This window comes from Acipenser ruthenus, chromosome 33 (genome assembly GCF_902713425.1).
Source record: "Acipenser ruthenus chromosome 33, fAciRut3.2 maternal haplotype, whole genome shotgun sequence".
Taxonomy (NCBI): domain Eukaryota; kingdom Metazoa; phylum Chordata; class Actinopteri; order Acipenseriformes; family Acipenseridae; genus Acipenser; species Acipenser ruthenus.
Window position 1 is genome coordinate 9,757,378 of NC_081221.1, and position 21,468 is coordinate 9,778,845.

The 21,468-nt window shown below is 41.0% G+C and overlaps 1 protein-coding gene across 4 annotated transcripts in view; it reads right to left on the minus strand.

Annotated features, from left to right (window-relative positions):
- Positions 1–21,468, minus strand: part of LOC117433289 (breast cancer type 1 susceptibility protein homolog) — a 115,235-nt gene that overhangs the window by 35,048 nt on the left and 58,719 nt on the right. For 3 of the 4 annotated variants that reach the window (XM_059006549.1, XM_059006547.1, XM_059006548.1), the window contains exons 15-17: positions 18,288–18,637; positions 14,287–14,374; positions 7,163–7,270 (exon numbers count right to left, since the gene is read on the minus strand). In XM_059006549.1, the coding sequence (XP_058862532.1) occupies positions 7,163–7,270; positions 14,287–14,374; positions 18,288–18,637 (546 nt within the window). The remainder of the gene's footprint in view (positions 1–7,162; positions 7,271–14,286; positions 14,375–18,287; positions 18,638–21,468) is intronic. The other variant, XM_034055425.3, reaches the window with a different exon arrangement.

Sequence of the window (21,468 nt, forward strand, 5' to 3'; positions counted from 1 at the left end):
GGGGGGGGGGATTGGGGGGGGGGGTTGGGGGGGGGATTGGGGTGGGGGGTTCTGGCATATAAATCATGAGATATGCACCATCCACAACTATTAAACACTCGAACAGTGTTTAGAATTATTAAAATAAATATAATAAATTCCTTGCACCATTATGTCATTATAGATATAACTTGTTGCATCCTAGTTCATATTGTATTTTAGTAGCATTATTTGCACTTACTGTAAACTACACTATTTAAATATTAAGCTTGCATTGTAACCCTTTATTGCCCTGTAACACATGTAAGCTGCCTTGGATAAAAGCGTCTGCCAAATCCTCCACCACCACCACCATTTTATCTGCATGTGTTTGATGTTGAAATGCATTTTGACTCACATAATTATGTATCTCTAGATGATGTGGACTCCAATCCCAATTGATAACATGTGAAGGATTTCTTAATGCGACCATTAAGCAAATGTGTGTATGTGCCGATTTTGCACAAATTAGACATTAACCTGGTGTGAATGGCTATTATATACCCTCAACACTTTTTTCCAAAAACCTGGAGAATTTCTTACAGCTAAAATGACAGTCAATCTCTCAAGAAACTACTATATGCCACATTTAAAATGTACATAGAACATGTGCAATGTTAATGAACAACAGTACATCTGCTGCCAAATGTACCTTCTCTGCATTGCGGCAAGATCTACTTATAGAGCTGCCTACTACTGTACAAGCAACATTCATCTTATGTAATTGAAGGAGCCAGCATACTGAAATGGAAATATTAGGTTATTATTAGGACCCTACCAAGTGAGCTTTTCAGGAGGGGCAAGTCAGTGAGCTTTTTAGGAGGGCACAAGTTGGTCAGCTCATCAGCAGTCCTGACTGTGTCTGCTATCCATTTGGACAGCCTCTGCTTAGACAGGGCTCGACCATGGGAATTAGCCCCATAGCAGCCAAAAAACTGTTTGGACTGCCTCCAAATTTTCGTCCTGTCAATGTAGTACGCCAGGGCCCGCACTGGGCAGAGTGTTTGGAGCCGCTGCTCCCTGTCAGAATGGAAAGGAGGTGGATGGAAAGCCTCCAATTCCACAGACTGGTTGACATAAAAAAAGAACCAGTGGGGACAGTGGGTTGATTTCTGGGAGACAAAGAGATCTATCTCTGCTCTCCCAAACCTCTCCCAATTGAGACTCGCCACCCCGGGGTGAAGCCTCCACTCTGAGGCGCTGGGAACTCTCCTTGGAGGTCTGCCACCAAGTTTGTCACCCTGGGCAGACGTACTGCCTGCAGTGAGAGGAGGTTCTTGTGTGCCCAAAGCAAAAGCTTGCGGGCCATGCGATGCAGACTGGGCGACCTAAGGCCGCCCTGGTGGTTGATGAAAGCCACCAGTTCTTATCTGTACAGACAAGCACATGTCTCCCTCGAACCTCCTGCAACAAATTCTGCAAGGCCAGGTAAACTGCCTGCAGCTCTAAAACATTGATGTTAAAACCCTGCCAAGGGGGGTTCCACACACCTTGCGCCCCCCTGCCATTCCACAGAGCACACCAGTCGAGGCTGGACGCGTCCGTGGTAATGACCTCCCTTCTGGTGACACTGCCCAGCGCTACGCACACACAGAGCAGGTTCTTTTTTTTTTTTTTTTTTTTCCTATAAATTTAGTCGTCGCCAATTTTTTACCCCGGTTTTCTCTCCAATTTAGTATGCCCAATTATCTGTATCCTTGGCTCACCGCTCGCAAACCCCCCGCCGACTCGGGAAACGGCGGCTGTAACGCGTCCTCCAAAACGTGCTCCTGCCAGCCGTCATTTTTCGCACTGCAGATCCACTGCAATGCCACCAGACCTGCAACAACACAGATCTGGCGGCTCCACTACAGAACCACAGGCGCCCTTATCGGCCACAGGGGTCGCTGATGCGCGGTGAGCCGTGGATTCCCCTGCCGACCTAAGCCCTCCCTACCTGGGCAGCGCTCAGCCAATTGTGCACCGCCCCCTAGGAACTCCCGGTCACGGTCAGTTGTGACATAGCCTGGATTCGAACCTGCGATCTCCAGGCTATAGAGCACATCCTGCACTTCGCGCAGAGCGCCTTTACTGCATGCGCCACTCGGGAGCCCCCCAGAGCAGGTTCTTATTAACCAGGCGCAGCTCATCCAGCTGTTGTGGAGAGGGCCTGTGACTCTCAGAAAGGGACCTCAGCAAATGGGACTGGTAGGCAACCAGTATGCTATTATAAATTGCCTAGCCGTGTGGCGAACACACTGGATGCATAGGCACGCTTGAGGATCACCTCAGGAGACCTGGCATTGCTAAATTAGGCACCTGGACCAAGGCGGCAATTGAAGACTCCACCAGTGGCAATGGACAGTATATGTCCTCCTGTGGACAATCTGCGCTTGTAGCGCCCTGGGACCCCGAGGGGGCAGGCAGTAATTCCGCGAGAACCATTCCTTGGCGGTTAACAGCTGACCACAGCTTTTCCATCTGCTCCAAGTCCGCCGATCGCTTGGAACGGTGACTCTTCTTCTTTGGGGGGAAAAGAAGGAGAAGCAGAAGATGAGGAAGACCGTGAAGATGGTTTGCTGTGTGGGCTACTTTCCCGGGTACATCACCTGTTCTCCCTTGGCACAAAGCCATGGGGTGAGGACGCAGGCACCTCTTTAACAGAGGTTGATGGGGAAGAGCGCTGTGCAGGAATAAGGGACACAGAGCGCTGTAGAGATGTTTCTCAAGCGTGCACTTAGAGAAAGGTGCACAAAACTCACAGAAACTGAGGTTAGCCAGTGCCAATGGCTATGTGCCACAAATATATACATGTGAACATTTTCTCCACAAACAGTAATAACACAACGACAGTTAGCAATATAAACGCCTCGTATTTTAAAACGAGAAATAAATCAACTCCAGCCGAAGCTATGCAGCCTGGGGGGAGAGCACAAAGTCAGCCTACTTATGTTGCTGGATCCCTGGGAAGGAGCGACTCAAGCCGCTGGCTTCACGCGGGGCACAAGGTCACAGTGGGACATGACAAGCAGCAGGCTGTAGTGCACACAATACGCAAAATTAGTAATACTAAACACAGCGTAATAATAGCTTAATATTTCTGTAAACACAATGACTGTGAGAAAAAATTAGATAGGCAACAAGTACTTATCTGAACCAGGCTCTCCTGTCAGGTCAGTTCTTGAAAGGAAAAATGACGCAGAGATCTGTGAACGCAGTAACTTTATGCCCTCGGGGGTGGGCCATGACTGTGTTACAGGCTCTGCAAGCAGCTTTGATTTATCTTATTCAGTTTTTGGGTCTTTAAGAGGTAAATACCCATACAGTAATGGTTACATTTCGTACTTGAAAGGGAACCACAGTGTTCAAGCTCAGCCTTCAAGTTCTCCATCACAAGAGCCCAGTATTCTGAATGAGTATGAAACCTTTGACATGTGCCCTTGTTAAATAGGGTCCCTCTACAGACCCTGATTAGAACTAATCTTGGGACGGAGAAACAAGCAGAATGACGAATGTAACTATCCACCTGAAATGTATTTTAACCAGTTCCCATGGAAACAGTAGCTTCTGGATGAATCTAATTAAAAAAAACAGGTTTATTAAATATTCAAAGCACATCTTTCCTGGTTCTCTTTGGATAATAATAATAATATTCAAAGAATCTCACTGTTGCCTTCTGTACACAACAGGGTCCCAGCATTTGTTATACTTCACTCATTTTTTTTTTTTTTTTACAGTAGTTGAATTTCCACGTGATTTAACTTTTCCTTCAGTGAAAGATTTGCACAGTATCCTCCAGTGCTGGTTTGCAGTTTGATACAATCAAAGAAGTCCAATGTCTCATTTAAAGAGGATAATCGGTTTTGAAAGCACATGCTATGGAAATATATATTTCAAATCTGTCACACTGACAGAATGAGACCACAGGTCACCCATCAGTTTTTCTCAATGGATGCAAATGTGTCTGCATAAGTACATAAAAAAATATACAAAAACGAGCTTGACCGGTTCCTAGACACTGGTTGATCTAAAAATGTTGTCAAGTTGGGTCTAAAGGATCCCAACGATTCAGTACCAGCAACATTGCTAGGCATGACTAAGTTCCCCCTCATTTCTTCTAAAGAGATTCAGTTCCCTCAATCTTTGTACCTCATTCTTTTAAGCCCTAAAACTAGTCTGATTGCTCTTCGCGGGACTCTCTTCAACTACAATATTCTTTCTGTAATGTGGGGACCAGAATTGAATGCTGTATTCTAGTTGTGGTCTCACCAGTGCCTTATACAATCTCCTCACAACCTACTTTTGATTTGTACTATACCCTTTTGACTTTATAATAATTCCATTTTGCTTCTTACATTTAGTTAAATATTGGAGAATGTATTACACCTGAAATGACTATTGTATACTAAAATTCTGGTGTAGTTTACTGGGTACATTTTACAATCTGAAAATCACATCCACTGTATACTGTGACACTGTCAACCTGCCCATGTGTTATAATAATAATAATATTTATTTTTATATAGCGCCTTTCATAGTGGACCACCATCACAAAACGCTTTACAAGATATGAGACTAGGGTGTGTGACCTATGCATTAGCTGCAGAGTCATTTACAACAACGTCTCAACCGAAAGACAGAGCACAAGGTTGTGACTTGCACAGGGTCACACAATGAGTCAGTGGCTGAGCTGGGATTTGATCCAGGGACCTGGTTAAAAGCCTGTTTCTTTAACCACTGGACCACACAGCCTCCGTAAAGAGTAAAATATATTGCACATCGCTTTACTGAACAGAAAAAAACACAACACAGCGTGTACTATTTAAGGTAGCACAAGTAGCAGTTATCTTAGTCCATTACAGTATCATTTCTTTGGTATAACATTCACAGCATTGTACGCAAAACAGGATACACCACAATTGAAGGCTTTAACTTCTTTACATGGATTGTAGCTACTTATCACCAAAGTGTGCAGTGGAAATCCATTACTAGGCAAGCGCACTGTAAATAATATACATAACAATACTATGGCTATTACTGTCACCACACAGCTTTGTGTAAAGCACATCTCTCTCTAACTGGAGCGGAGCTCTGCTTCACTGCCAAGCCAAATATGTACATTTTAGGAATATGAGGAATGACTGTGGTACTGTACAGAAACGTGTGTTTAAAATATCTTTATTCATCTCTTCATTGTACTGATAGGGATAATTATACTTTTAAATATGGTCAATGGTTTAGTTTTGGGAAGTTTTAGGATAAACATTGAAAAAAGAAAACCAAAATTACATCAGTAACATACCTCCATGACAATACATTCAAAACGAGAGCTACAAACCATGACATATGAACAGTATGAAAAGAAAAATAAATTTAATTACAATTTGATAAGCAATTCTCCTGCTAAAATGAAAGTGTGACATACAGGAGGAGACAGAAAGGCACCCAGTATATCTCCAGAATCTGATACTCTCAATATCCTCAGCTACATAATGTCAATACCATGTTCCATGATAACTGCATGTGATTCTCCAGATATAAAGAGAAATATGAACGTACATATGACCGCCTCCACTATATCCTCTTTGCAGCGCATTTCATCCACAGTGGGGTATCAAAGGATAATGACAGTCCAGACGGAACAAGCATCATGCATATAAATGGTGTTGAACATTGTTATTATTTACTGTAATTATGTTCGCTGGATTGCTCTATAATATCTTGCACTAGTAACTTCTTTAATTCACTTTGTAGAAATGTCAGAAAGAAACATACAGTTGCTTTCTGAAATTATAAATTTCAGGACATTCAGTACATCCATTTGCCAGTGTCGTCTCTTGCATGGCAGACTACCAGCTGACACAAAAGGGACATGAATAATAGCATTAACTATGTATTGTGTTCTTTTATAGAAAAAAAATAAAAAACATGATTTATAATAATATGTACAGTTGACCTTATCTTTTATGGCAATGGTTCTCAAACTCTTTTTTGCTGGGACCCCCTTTGGAAATGCTTCAGGCTGTGACGACCCCCCACCCGACCTCGCGGTGCGATATCACATGAAATTACTGTACATCAGTGGTCCCCAACCTTTGCTGGCCCATGGGCAACAACACTGAACAAGTAACGCACCGCAGGCAGCATCATACTTTGCTCTACCTATCAGCCTGAAGAAACATGTATTTGGTCGCAAGCACAATATAGGAATTGCTCTCCCTCAGCCTAAGGAAACATTTGTGTGTGTAAAATAAAATATAGCACCTACATCTCAGACAGTGGCAATTCTAGAGTATAGCACATTGTGGGGCACCAAGGGGGCCCAATTTAGTTATGGAGGGGCACTTTATATTCTACAGTGTTTTCACATATAATAAAATACCCCACAAAAACAGCTGTGTTAATAAGAAATCGGCAATGGCATAATCTGAAGCAAAAGTGAATTAAATGAAGTGGGGAAAAACCACACACACACACACACACACACACACACACACAATTGTGTACCTTCCTGCAATTTAGTGAATTTGGAAGTGCCTTGAACCCCTAAACTTTAGTATTAACCTGGACACTTTTTTTTTTTTTTTAAATAAATAGCAATAAAGTATAGAGTAAAATAAATATATAAATAACATTAAATGCTGGCTGAGATTGGATCTGATTTAAGAAGCTGGCTGTGACTTGGAGTACAAGAAATAAGAACACTGTCAACAATAATTAATGATTTTAAATGATCGTCAACCAATAAACCACAAATGTAAAATATCGTGAGCAAGAACAGAACAATCCCAAATTCATTTCTATATGCATCATATCATAAGCTACTTGAATTAAACTGGCGGTAAATAAAAAAAAAGATTTCATACATTTATATATTTTACACAAACCCGATTACCAGTTCTAGACTCCAAGTCCCTTACCTAAAGTAACATTCATTTCAGAGACAGTGTTTTGAGTTACAGACTCGGCTCGCACCTGTTTACTCAACGAAAATAAACGCAAATAATCCACCAGCCCAGTGGATCAAAAAAAGCTTTTTCTGATTATATAGTATAAGGTACTTCTGATTTAAACAAACATGTTAGGTTCCTGACAGAGTTTGTAGTAAACAAATTACTTTTAAAACAAATATGATTTTTATAAAAGATGGTTAGCTTCCACTCACCTTCCCACCAAACACATTCATTTCTAAACTTGTCACTCAAACTGCTTGTAGTGTATGGTGGGCGGGGCAAGGCGATGCTGTTAAGCGCTGTGCGTGCATGGTATTGCTCTAGTCAAGTAAAACAAAACAAAAAAAAAGTTAATTAGCTGACCAGTAAAACACGGTGGGAGGGCTGAATTCATAATACATATTTTACTGTTAGGGATTAAGTGTATATGCGCGGTCATAAAATGCTATGGATTTTAAGGTATGACAGTATTTTGTGATCACGCGACCCCCCCTTCAATAGCCATGCGACACCCTTTTGGGTTGGGACTCCCAGTGTGACAAATGCTGTTTTATGGTATAAGAGTGCCGTCTAGTTTCAAACTTAACAATGCTCTTGTGCTTTGATTCGTAGTTGCCTTATCCACCCAAAGTGCTAATGAGAAGAAGCTATTATAACATAAGGGAGAGAGAGGGTAGACATTGTTGCTTGTTGTAAGTTTTAGGTGCTAAAGACCCAAGCTCAACACTGATTGATTTGCCTGCAGGAAACCGAAGCTGATATGGTACTGATGCTAATCATTAGTACTAGGAGATTGTGTTGTCCAGTTTATAAATGCTAAATCCATTAGGTTAATAAATGCTTATCTGTTCACCATAGATGCAGAAGTAAAGGGAATGTTATCACAAATACATATTTTGTTGAAGAAAAATGTAAATGACTTTAGAAGAACTGATTCTGTTGATAGTCAAAAGGGCCCCCTTAAAGTAAATAAGATTTTTGGAAAGTAATGTTTTATTTTGAAGGTATATAATAGCTATTCACAACAGGTAACATTATTATCATAACCCTGGTTCCCTGAAATAGAAATTATTATTATTATTTGTTTATTTATCAGACGCCTTTATACAAGGCGACTTACAGAGACTAGGGTGTGTGAACTATGCATTAGCTGCAGAGTCACTTACAAATTACGTCTCACCCAAAAGACGGAGCACAAGGAGGTTAAGTGACTTGCTCAGGGTCACACAATGAGTCAGTGGCTGAAGTGGGATTTGAACCGGGGACCTCCTGGTTACAAGCCCTTTACTTTAACCACTGGACCACACAGCCTCCATGTAACCATTACCTCATGGGTATTAATCCTTTGATACCGTCTAACCTGAATAGATATTACAAAGCTGCACACAGTGCCAGTGATGCAGTCGCGCCCGCCCCCAAGAGTATAAAAAGGCTGCTGACACTGATATCATTATCATTTTTCCTTCAAGACTTGCTGCAATAATGAACACAGTGACCTTGAAGGTTCATGGTGACATTTCTATTTCAGGGAACCAGGGTTATGAGAATATGTTCCCTATCAAGCACAAAATGTAACAATTACCTCATGGGTATGAATACCAAAGCTGTCGAAAGGCAATATTGAAGACCGACTGGAATGCTACAAGGCTAAGCCAACAGCCACCTTGAGCATTACCATGAGGAACCCCAGTACAAGTAGCTAGGGCTAAAAAAATTGAGGGAGAACTAACCTCGATGTTTATTCTGTAAGGGTAGAGCTCGAGGCCACCCTTACCACTCTTGTTCCAAAGCCAGGGTTTTCTGGATCCATGACATTCAGCCGATAGAACCGCGTCAAAGTATGGGGAGTAGCCCACACTGCTGTATCTCAAATGTTCCTGCCTCTGGTAGAACTGGCAGTGAGCTTCTCTGGAGGGGGCAAGTTGGCTTGTTCATATGCAGTCTTGACTGTCTGATCCATCTGGATAGCCTCTGCTTAGACAGGGCTTTACCATGAGACTTCACCCCATAACAGACAAAAAACTGGTTCAGAATGCCTCCAACTCTGAGTTCTATCCACATACTATGCTAGTGTTTACAATGTATTGGACCTAGCAGCCATCAACTCCTGGGTACTTTACAAAGAATGCACAGAGAAGAATTTACCAAGGAGAGAATATATTTTACAGTTAGCACAGCAACTACTCAAGAAGCATTTGGAACAGAGGGAGAATGCCAAGCATGTACCCACAGCTGAAGCTGGCAACCCTGCTGAGAGCTGCAAGAGGCGCCAATGCCAGGTTGGCAAGTGCAATAAAAATAAAACTTGTGCAGAAAGGTGGCGTGGAGAAGCGCATTATCTGTGTTGATTGTGAACAGCCTTAGACTCAAGGTAAAGGAATACCCTTTTGTCAAAAACTTCTTGTGCTGTGCGCGTCTGTAAAATGTTTCTTTCTAAGTTTATATATATGCTTCGGTTGTTCAGATGTTTATATGTGACGTACTCAATAAAAAAAAAAAAACTAAAATTACATCTGAGTGTTTTCCCTTTCGTTATACTATTTACAGTGTTTTGAATACAGCCGGGGCTTCTAGGTATGGGTATATCTCTGGTCCCTCTAGTGTTAAGCCTCCCTTTAAAAATTGCCCCGCCAGGTAATGTGCCCCTTAACCCTTTGCGGTCCTATGTCGTCATCAAAAAGACGCAAAAAACAGGTTTCTAGTCGTTTTTTCTCTGGTTTTCTCTGCTTTTTTCCGTTCGATGGCCGAGTGGGAGCGACAGGAGCCGAGACGAGCTGAGAAAAAAAAAAAAGGGCGTATCTCATGATTAGTCATACTTGCCCCTGGCATCTGATAATGGAGGCCATAAGGAAACAAGCTGGCTGTGACTGCATCAGCGCTCACAGAATATCACGGACATTTGCAGAGCTTTTTTCAGATGTTATAGTAATAAAATAATGACTTGGATCGCATTATTGAGGCGTTTGGTGATAAAACGAGTGATCAGGAGATGATTGATCGGTATGTACGACTATTATTATTATTATTATTATTTATTTCTTAGCATATGTGAAAGCTATAGCGAACGAAAGGGTGGGGCGGGGATGGAGATGCCTAGTGAGGGCTTTGTTGATATGCAGGACCTTTTAAACCCGTTTGACTGTGGAAAAAAAATACTTTTAAACAGTGCGTCTAAAATTAACTGCGCATGTGAAAATAAATTGGACCTGACGCGCCTGACACGCACTTAATAAATGGACTGCAAAGGGTTAATATGACAAGCCGGAATGGCTGCCAAGTATAACTGTCAACGGACAGGTCGTGGGGTCAAAACCCTTAGGCATACACCACGTTTGAAACACGTCCCACTTGTACCCATACTGGGAACGCATGGACTCTGCTCTGACATTCTGTAAGGTGTCAATGACCCTATTAGATAACCCAAGATGGCTCAAATGTTGCTGTTCAGGGGCCAGACCCAGAGCTGCAGTCTCGATGCCTCAGGTGCCACAATGTCCCCCGCGCCTGGCTGAGCAGGTCGCAGCGTTTCGGCAAACTCCATGGCTGGCTGCTCAGGGTTGAAAACCACAGTCCCCTGGGCCAATAAGGGGCACAGCAGAAGCATGGCGAGTGGCAGAAGAGCGTACAGAAGCTGCCTCGACCACTGGTGTGCCAAGGCATCTATTGCCAGTGGGTCCCCGTTCCCTGTTATGGAGAACCAGAGGGAACAATGTGTTGATTCTAGGGTGGCAAAAAGGTCCAGCTGTGCTCTCCCAAATCGTTGCCAAATGAGGCTCACCACATCTGGATGAAGACTCCATTCTGAGGCACTGGGAACTCACCTTGAAAGGAGGTCCGCTGCCCAATTCGTCACCCCTGGCAGATGTACTACTCGCAGTGAGAGGTGATGATGTGCCCAAAGCTCCTCAGCTTGCGGGCAACCCCGTGGAGACTGGGGGACCAGATGCCGCCCTGGTGGTTTATATAAGCCACCACAGTAGTGTTATCCATCCGGACAAGCACATGTTTCACATGAACCTGCTGTAAAAAATTCTAGAAGGCTAGAAACACTGCCTGCAGTTCCAAATTATTTATATGGAGCCCCTGCCACGGGGGTTTCCATATTCCTTGCACTCCCTTGCTGTTCCACACGGCGCACCAGCCAAGGCTGGACACATCCGTGGTAATAACCTCCCTCCTGGTAACACTGCCCAGCGCTACGCCTAAGCGGAGGTGGGCAGGCTGTGTCCACCAGGATAGAGCCTGCACACAGTGCCGAGACACTGTCAACAGGTGGCCTGGGCTGAAAAACCCTGCTGTTGAACCAGGCTTAGAGAGAAAGCATGTGTAGAAGAGCCAAAGGAAGGGTCTTGAAAGCTGCTGCCGTCAAGCCCAGAAGCCTCCGAAACGTCACTACTGTGAGCTTTTTGTTGAACTGAAAAAGCTTCAGACAAGCAGCTATTCTCTGCACTCTGTCCTCCGACAGAGTGGACAGCATGGACCTGGAATCCAGATGCACTCCTAAATAAATTTGCTGCTGCTGCTTCGCTTGGGGTTTAGCCTGAGGCTTTCTCTGGAACCTTGGCTGCCACTTTGATGCTGGTCTACATATTGCAGGTTGCTTGGGAAGCAGACGTATCAGTTCTTTCGTAGAATCTCTCGACCGGTGAGAGCTCTGCAGCACGTCTACTGCAGGACCAAAAGTACGTCCTGGAGTAATGGGAGCATCCAGTAGTGATGCTTTGTCCCCTTCTGCTGTACACGCTTATGACAGCTGCAGTTTTTCTATCTGCTGTGGTGTGGGTGCGGGTCTGTGGCTCTGTGAATAGACTTTAACAAACAGTTCTGATAAGCTACCAAGACAACGTTGTAGTTGCCAAGTCGAGCGGCAAACGCACCGGCTGAGTAAGCCTTCTTAAGAATAGTCTCTGAAATCCTGTGTTGTTTATTTGGGCAGGTAGCATCTTTGGTCAGAACGGTGGCTCTTTCTCCTCTTCTTGGGTGGGAAAGCCGGAGGAGGGGAGGGAGAAGGAGAAGATGATGAGGAAGACCGTGAAGGCAGTTTCCTACGTGCATTTCTCCTGCTTTCCTTAGGCACAGAGCCGTCAGGGGAAGATATTATCGTCTCTAATGCGTCAACAGTGGCAAGTGACCAGATCCGCTGCTAATAGACCAGGGACGGTATTGCTTAGCCTTGGTTACTTTTAAAGTACCTGCACTGTGCCTAGGCACTAATATAGCTGTATAGAATTTATTTAATTATTTTTTTAAATAGTATGTTGCTTGCACGGTGTACTATATTGCACGGTGTACTATATTGCACGGTACTCAACAGTACGGTGTACAATGCACGATGCGCACGGTACAATGCGATGGTGCACACGGTACGGTGTGGTACACAACAGTACGGTGCACAATGCACGGTACACACGGTATGGTGCACATTTTATTCAACACTTATCTGTTCATAGATTTCTCTCGTCTCAGATCGGTGAAAGGAAAAATGATGATGATATCAATGTCAGCAGTCTTTTTATACCCTCGGGGGCGGGCGCGACTGCGTTACTGGCATTGCGTGAAGCTTTGGAATATCTATTCTAGTTAGACAGTATCCAAGTATTGTTCATTATAGTTGTACTCTTAGTATGTTACTTATATTTACTACCAAATGTGTGAATTTAGTGAACCAGTAGCTACAAGGCTAGATCTGCCCCTGTTAATCACTAATTGATTGACTGTGTTCACTGTTAAATAAAACCAAAATCCTACAAGTTTTTTCTACTAGTTTAGGTGTGTTTTGTGTGACGGGGAGGGGGCAAGTACATTTTTAAGAAGGATTTTTCTAGCATTTTGTCCCGGATACCTGATGTACAGTATCTATGCAAACAATGGGACATTCACAAAAACCTGTGGATGCTGAAAGTAGTGTTTCTTCACATGGACACATTTTCACAGAGCAACTTCAATCCATGAAAGACGACGGGTTAACCAACGGACGATGTCTAAGTTTAATAGCAAAATATAATGCACAAGAATGGAGAATGTTTTTTTGTCTTTCATACAAACATAAGTAACACTTATGGGCTTCTGTGACAGACAGCGAATGAATCCTAGTCAACAATCTCTCTCCCGACCTGTGAGGACACGGTATAACAGGAACAGTGTGCCCCGGACTGGATGGTTTGGCAGTTCATTCCAGGGTCAGTTGGAAGTTGTCCATCCAGAAAGGGGGTGGAATCACAAGACCAGACGTCATCGCCTTATGCAGTAGGCAATGTATCAGTCATGGATTGGAGGATACATGATTGCACTCGCTACCAAAGGGGGCGTGACTGAAGGTATATCAGGGGATGTGGCAAATAAATATGTTCCTTTGTTATTGTTATGAAAGGACCTGTAAAGAACATACTGTTGTAAAAAGAAACTGTGAGTTTTAGTTTTTTGTTTTGTCTCTCTATTAAACTGTCACGTTTGTCATTTATAGAAGGCTAAACTCCAGGAGCTGTAGCTAAACAGCCAGCAAACAAACAAGGACTACACTTCACCACTGTGCATGTTTAAACTTGTAATTCACCACTTACACTAATGGCACTCACTCTGGACTTGTGACTGTTTGTGTGTGTCTTGCTCGTGTGATTACTGTTAATTTCTGGACTGAACCCCGTGTTTTTGACTTGCTTTACCCAAGCTTAGTTTTTCATCATTTAACTGTTGTTGGATTGTTATTACTGAGCACTGCAAACCACTTTGCCACAGCTTCTTGTGAACAAACTTTTTTTTTTTTTTTTTTACATTATATTCAAAAGAACAAAACAAAACAAAACAAAACCACTAAAACAAAACAAAAGAAAAAATAAATAAAACGCAGCTCACATATGTTACAGAATCTATCAAATACCCAGAATCCAATAAATGGTTACAATAGCTATACTGTTCAGGGACTGGTGCCAGAAACAGGACATCTATTAAAAAAAATAAAAATAAATAAATCTTCTCTTCTGTTGATGAAATAAATATTTGTGCCCGGTGAGATCCAGGTATCAAGAAAATGCAATACATTCTGTTATGAAATGATTTGCATAAAAGTGTAGTGGTAATTTAAAACCTATAAATAATGGTTTTTACACTTTTGAGCTCTCTGAAAAAATACTGAAACAAATATCCTTTTAAAATCCTGTTATACGTATTCACAGGGATGTAAGGGTTAAATAAACGTCAGTAGCCATCTACAGCGTTCTGTTCATTAATCTGCTAATACATACTTTGTAGTAATGGGGTGAGCAATTCAAATAGTTAAAGTAATGCAATGAGATGATTGTTTAATGATTGCTCATTACGTGGCTTACTCTCTCTTTACCTGTTTTCATGATGATGTGTGTAGTTCCAGGTGTTACTTGACTTGACAGTGTGACCTGTATTTTCTTGGCAAACTCTTGCACCAGCATCTGCAGTTAAGAAAAAAAAAAAACACATTTTCAGAAACTTTATCATTGTGGAATCTCACAAAAAAAACTTCAACCTAATGAATTCCAAGCTGAACATGCGGTTATGTATAAAATGTAGCCTTACAGCCAAATGAATAAACAGCAGGAAGATAATGGCATAAGCAATAAACTCTCATCATAAGCACATCAGAGCTGACTGTGACGAACTACGCCTCGTCAATATTACTATTAGAAACCTTAAGTTAAGGGAATGTTATTGTGGAGCTGTCAAACACCAAGCATAACTTTCTTATTTTAAAAGTTGCTGTCTAATGCATATTATTAATACATTTTGGAACAAAAAACATTGTTCTCCAACATACTCTAACTTTCTTGGGGCAATGAATGAGTTTTACAGGTGTGAATGCTCAATGCATGCCAATATGGACAGTTCACTTTAAACATCCCATTCAAAAATAAATAAATAAATAAATAAAAATAATAAAAGGCTTTACTTTACATTAAGCATTACTTTACTCTGAATATTGCCTGTGTTGTACGCATCACAGTGATACATTTAACATAAAATCATGACTTTTTTTACCTTTCTATTCACATACCCTGGGGATCACATATCAGCAGTGGAATGAACGGCAACACAGTCAAATAAATATTATCCAAAGCTTTCTTTAAGGCATGTAGATGTTACAGTCTGTGTGTCATCAATGCTCCCTCCTGCACCTGTGCTAATGCTCTAATTGAATGGCTGTGTTAAGGGCTGGGGGTTCAAGCACCTGTGTTGCTGGTTCCTGAGCATAAGAATCAGCTGCAGGATCCAAGTAGATCTTTGACCATGCATGCAATAAATGCATCCCGTTTCAAGTTTCATTGTCAGATCTACACAGATCGTGTAGTGCTCAAAAACCAGTGAATGGTCCAAAATGGTCATGGAAAAATATTTAAATGTAAAACTCCCAGCTCAATACAGCTAGCCTGTACCTGTAGCAGTTTTGTTGCAGGATACACATTGATGTTGATACAAACATTTGATGAGTATGTCTTGGCAAACACACCCAAATGTGTTCAGGTTCATTCTCCAGGTTTTGTATAAAGATATGAAAACAATCAAGATATTATATATATACATACACACACACACACACTATATACAGACGTGCTCATATTTGTTGGTACCCCTCCACAAAAAACGAAGAATGCACAATTTTCTCTGAAATAACTTGAAACTGACAAAAGTAACTGGCATCCACCATTGTTTATTCCATATTTAATAGAAATCAGACTTTGCTTTTGATTTTTTATTCAACATAATATTGTAAATAATAAAACAAATGAAAATGGCATGGACAAAAATAATGGGACCGCTAACCTAATATTTTGTTGCACAACCTTTAGAGGCAATCACTGCAATCAAATGTTTTCTGTAGCTCTCAATGAGACTTCTGCACCTGTTAACAGGTAGTTTGGCCCACTCTTCCTGAGCAAACTGCTCCAGCTGTCTCAGGTTTGATGGGTGCCTTCTCCAGACTGCAAGTTTCAGCTCTTTCCATAGATGTTCGATAGGATTCAGATCAGGACTCATAGAAGGCCACTTCAGAATAGTCGAATGTTTTGTTCTTATCCATTCTTGGGTGCTTTTAGCTGTGTGTTTTGGGTCATTATCCTGTTGGAGGACCCATGACCTGTGACTGAGACAGAGCTTTCTGACACTGGGCAGTACGTTTCGCTCCAGAATGCCTTGATAGTCTTGCGATTTCATTGTGCCCTGCACAGATTCAAGGCACCCTGTGCCAGGCGCAGCAAAGCAGCCCCAAAACATAACCGAGCCTCCTCCATGTTTCACTGTAGGTATGGTGTTCTTTTCTTTGAAAGCTTCATTTTTTCGTCTGTGAACATACAGCTGATGTGACTTGCCAAAAAGCTCCAGTTTTGACTCATCTGTCCAAAGGACATTCTCCCAGAAGGATTGTGGCTTGTCAATATGCATTTTAGCAAATTCCAGTCTGGCTTTTTTATGTTTTTCTTTCAAAAGTGGAGTCCTCCTGGGTCTTCTTCCATGGAGCCCACTTTCGCTCAAAAAGCGACAGATGGTGCGATCAGAAACTGACGTACCTTCACCTTGGAGTTCAGCTTGTATCTCTTTGGCAGTTATCCTTGGTTCTTTTTCTACCATTCGCACTATCCTTCTGTTCAATCTGGGGTCGATTTTCCTCTTGCGGCCGCGCCCAGGGAGGTTTGCTACAGTTCCATGGACCTTAAACTTCTTAATAATATTTGCAACTGTTGTCACAGGAACATCAAGCTGCTTGGAGATGGTCTTGTAGCCTTTACCTAACTAATTAGTTTGAAATATCACTATAATCCAATTATTTATTATCTTTTCTAAGGGGTACCAACAAATGTGTCCAGGCCATTTTAGAATATCTTTGTAGAATAAGCAATAATTCATCTCTTTTCACAGCTTCTTTGCTTTATTCTATGACATACCAAAGGCATGCAAGTATACATGATAAATAGCTTTTAATTTCATCACTTTTCAGGAGGAATTAAGCATTATTTCAATGAGCTGTAAGGGTACCAACAAATTTGAGCACGTCTGTATATATATACAGCTCTTGGAAAAAATTAAGAGACCACTGCAAAATTATCAGTTTCTCTGGTTTTACTATTTATAGGTATGTGTTTGGGTAAAATGAACATTTTTGTTTTATTCTATAAACTACTGACAACATTTCTCCCAAATTCCAAATAAAAATATTGTCATTTAGAGCATTTATTTGCAGAAAATGACAACTGGTCAAAATAACAAAAAAAGATGCAGTGTTTTCAAGTTTCAAGTTTTCTTCCAGGACAACCTTGTACTTGGCTTGATTCATGCGTCCTTCACAAAGACAAATCTGCCCGATTCCAGCCTTGCTGAAGCACCCCCAGATGAGTCCAATTTTCAGCTTTGCCCAACACCTGGTTGTCTAATGGTTAGACGGAGACCTGGAGGGGCCTACAAGCCACAGTGTCTCGCACCCACTGTGAAATGTGGTAGAGGATCGGTGATGATCTGGGGGTGCTTCAGCAAGGCTGGAATCGGGCAGCTTTGGCATGAATCAAGCCAAGTACAAGGTTGTCCTGGAAGAAAACTTGCTTCCTTCTGCTCTGACAATGTTCCCCAACTCTGAGGATTGGTTTTTCCAGCAGGACAATGCTCCATGCCACACAGCCAGGTCAATCAAGGTGTGGATGGAGGACCACCAGATCAGGACCCTGTCATGGCCAGCCCAATCTCCAGACCTGAACCCCATTGAAAACCTCTGGAATGTGATCAAGAGGAAGATGGATGATCACAAGCCATCAAACAAAGCCGAGCTGCTTGAATTTTTGCGCCAGGAGTGGCATAAAGTCACCCAACATCAATGTGAAAGACTGGTGGAGAGCATGCCAAGACGCATGAAAGCTGTGCTTGAAAATCAGGGTTATTCCACCAAATATTGATTTCTGAACTCTTCCTAAGTTAAAACATTAGTATTGTGTTGTTTAAAAATGAATATGAACTTATTTTCTTTGCATTATTCGAGGTCTGACAACACTGCATCTTTTTTGTTATTTTGACCAGTTGTCATTTTCTGCAAATAAATGCTCTAAATGACAATATTTTTATTTGGAATTTGGGAGAAATGTTGTCAGTAGTTTATAGAATAAAACAAAAATGTTCATTTTACACAAACACATACCTATAAATAGTAAAACCAGAGAAACTGATAATTTATTTATTTTTTTAGCATTTCGACAAGTACAACACCGTAAAGTAAGACATTTGTTGAATCATTGAATTATTCCTACGAACAGATGGGACTGTTCATTCTATAAAAAACATACTGCACATATCTAAACGTTAATTTGTGAAAAATGTTAAGAAACTTACAAGTTCACTTTTGTTTAAACCAGAGGCCACAAGAGACATCTTTCTCCTTAACACTGGTCTTTTAGCACCTCCAGTGTTAGCTGTGCTTTCCAGTGGGGTGGGCACCTTTAAGGGAGACTGCTTCCGATTACCATCCACCGGTCCTTTGGGGTCCTCTATTCCAGGAGTCAGTCTGCTACGTGACACTGCAGAGATAGGGGCAGGCATTCCACCGGCACTCAGTGTGCTGCATGTTGCAGGGGGTGATGAATTTTCAATGGCTCCTTTTCTCCCAGACAGACCATCCACTTTGTTCTCAATTATCTGTGGAGTGTTTGGTTGGTCTTCAAGTTCTTTCTGATTGAATTGCCCTATAAAATAATTTAAGGAAAGTATTTTCTGATCAATATTTATTTTTTATGTACCAAGTAAAGTTAATGAAAGTCAAAAATGAAGACAAAATACATAAAAACTGTGCATACAAGGTTCTAACCAGTTCTAATCTAGATTCTATATAAAGGTGAGACAACTTGAGCAGTATGTTGAATAAATCAGGCAAAATATTACTGACATGCAGAACACACATTATGCATACTTTTTGTTGTGCAAGTTGCTGAAGTGACATTTAAAGCAATTGTGATCCAGCTACTAGTGTCAGAGATAAAATGGTGCATTGTAAAACCCTGCTACTGTAGCTATGTGCTCTATGCTGTTCTGTTTTCTTAATAAAACACGGTTATAGATTTAGAAGTGTTGTTTTCAACAAGCACTCCCAAATCAGGAAGCAGGTGTTGCCATGGATACAGACTGAATTTTTGAGGCACATTAGTCTAGTACAGTTATGAATACATAGGGAATGGAGGATGTTCATAAACACCTGAGACCTAAAAAGCTAAGGGAAGTACAAAGTGAAATTTCATTTTGTTAGCGACATTTACTTTAATGCTAGGTATGCCCTGTAACCAATAACAGACAAAAAGAACAAGTGTTGTATTGGACATGTAGAAACTCCAATAAGTATAATATATTAATCAATCAATATTTATTTTATATAGCGCCTTTCATAGTGGACCACCATCACAAAGCACATTGCAAGATAGTGAGGAACAATGTATAATACATCAAACACATTAAATACAGGCATAATACATTAAATACAAAGCTAGGATGTGAATTCTAAACATTATGGATGCGTGCAAGATGGAGTGAAAAACCTGAAATATTAATTTAGACAGCAGCTAATAAGATATCAGACTTAAAGAGCATTGAAAACAAGTGGGTCTTGAGAGTTGATTTGAAGCGATATAATGGACTTACTGTACATTTGTTTTCTGTATTGCCAACCTATTTTTGAACATTTCTGTCCAGGCACAGAGTAAATAAGTAAACTGCTGGGACCCATTACTGCCGTGATAATCAGAGTTGCTCCTGCTGCTTCCAAGTGCAGGGAATATTAAACTAGGTGTACATAATCATTTCAGGGGCTCTCAGAGAGTCCCGGATGCCTGTGATATCCTGTATTAAGACACCTGTAACTGTCTATGAATTGTTAATGTCCGGTTAGATTACGGTAGCCCTGTTGAAAACCACAAGTTATATAATCATAAAACAATATCCGAATGGTTTTAAAAAGATAAGTTGTTTAATGTCATTTTTACATTCTTTTACTTTTGTACAATGCTTGCAATGAGTTGGCCTTACTTATAGAGACCCTAACTTCTGTACTGAACCGACTCCCTCATTTCATTTAAATCATGTGACAATGTGAACTTTCAACTCTTCTGGCCCCATCCAAAATTAGAAGAATGGTTCTACACAAAGCTGGTAGGTGCCTTTTAATAAATGCATGCACAAATAGAATTCATGTTCACAATTGAGACGACACATTTTAAAGCTAAAAAATATACACATGAATTCCTGCTAATTCGTTCCCTGCGCTACAGTTTTTAATCAGACAGCAAATTAAGGTAAAGACACTTTGGAGATGAGAATTAGCAGTCCTGAAAATCGCAGAACTATCTCTGTGACAACCTCAAGCGGCATACTTCACATTATGAGATATGAGTTGTTCTCATAATGACTGACATGCTTTGCAGCCAGTGGCCCCAAAGACACGGCTGACGTAAATGACCTGGAAAGTTAAACAGTAATAGACTACAGGAAGGAAAGCATGCAAACTGCGCTTTCTATATCACATCTAGGACTTGCAAAGCAACTAGAAGTGTACAATTGAACTAAAATAATTAGTCATTTACCATTACCCCTTTAACAAATGACCTGGGTCCTTATTTGGTCACTAGCAAAATGGCAAGCTATCTTTGTGCCTAACTCCAATGTTCAGAGAACAATCAGCAAAAACATTAACTTAATTTAATTTGGAAAGGTATATATGTTAGTAGGCATACTACACAGTAAAATGTATTTTCATATTAGTCACTTTAATTAACAACTCAGGATACATACTGGTACAGTCAATTTGTTAGCCTTTTTTGAGCTTCAGAGAGAGTCCATTAGAATATGCTTTGTATCTTTACTTGATTTATTTTATGTATGCATTTTGTTTCAAGTAAAGGAATACAGTATTGACACAGTAAAGCAGAATGCAAGGAGAGAGTTGTATCGATTTTTACTGCTTGCATATTGCTTTGTTCCTGTCTGATCTGTCAAAGGTTGTAGCCTACTGTAGATTTGTCAGTGCTTGCCAACTTTTGTTCTTAATCTCATGTTCCTGAGAATGTAAATGACTTAACTATCCTAACTTAATATGGTGACTGTGTGACTACTATAGCACAATGGCACATGAAAGGGGTTTGTGTTGAATATCATCATATTGTGTGCATTTGACAACTCTGGACGACCCTTAACATTGTGAAAGGTCTATTCTAATTTAGCCTTTAGTAATTTGTTTTCTATTGGTGCTAACTTTGTACTGGAACAAAAGCCAAATAAACTGGACCCATGCATTTCTGAAGGTGTGAATTAATTCCAAGATATCCCCAATTGTAACCCAGTATTATTGTCAGGCCTGACTTGTTTCACACTGGTTCAAAAACAGTTTTTGAACCTTTCAAGGAAAGGAAAAAAATAAAAAATAAATGTGTCCAATAAATACAAAGAAATAGGGCCGAATAGGTGTCCGAAGGTTCGTTCGCTAGTCAGGGATTCAAAGGTTTGTCAGACAGGTTCAGCACCGTTTTTTTTT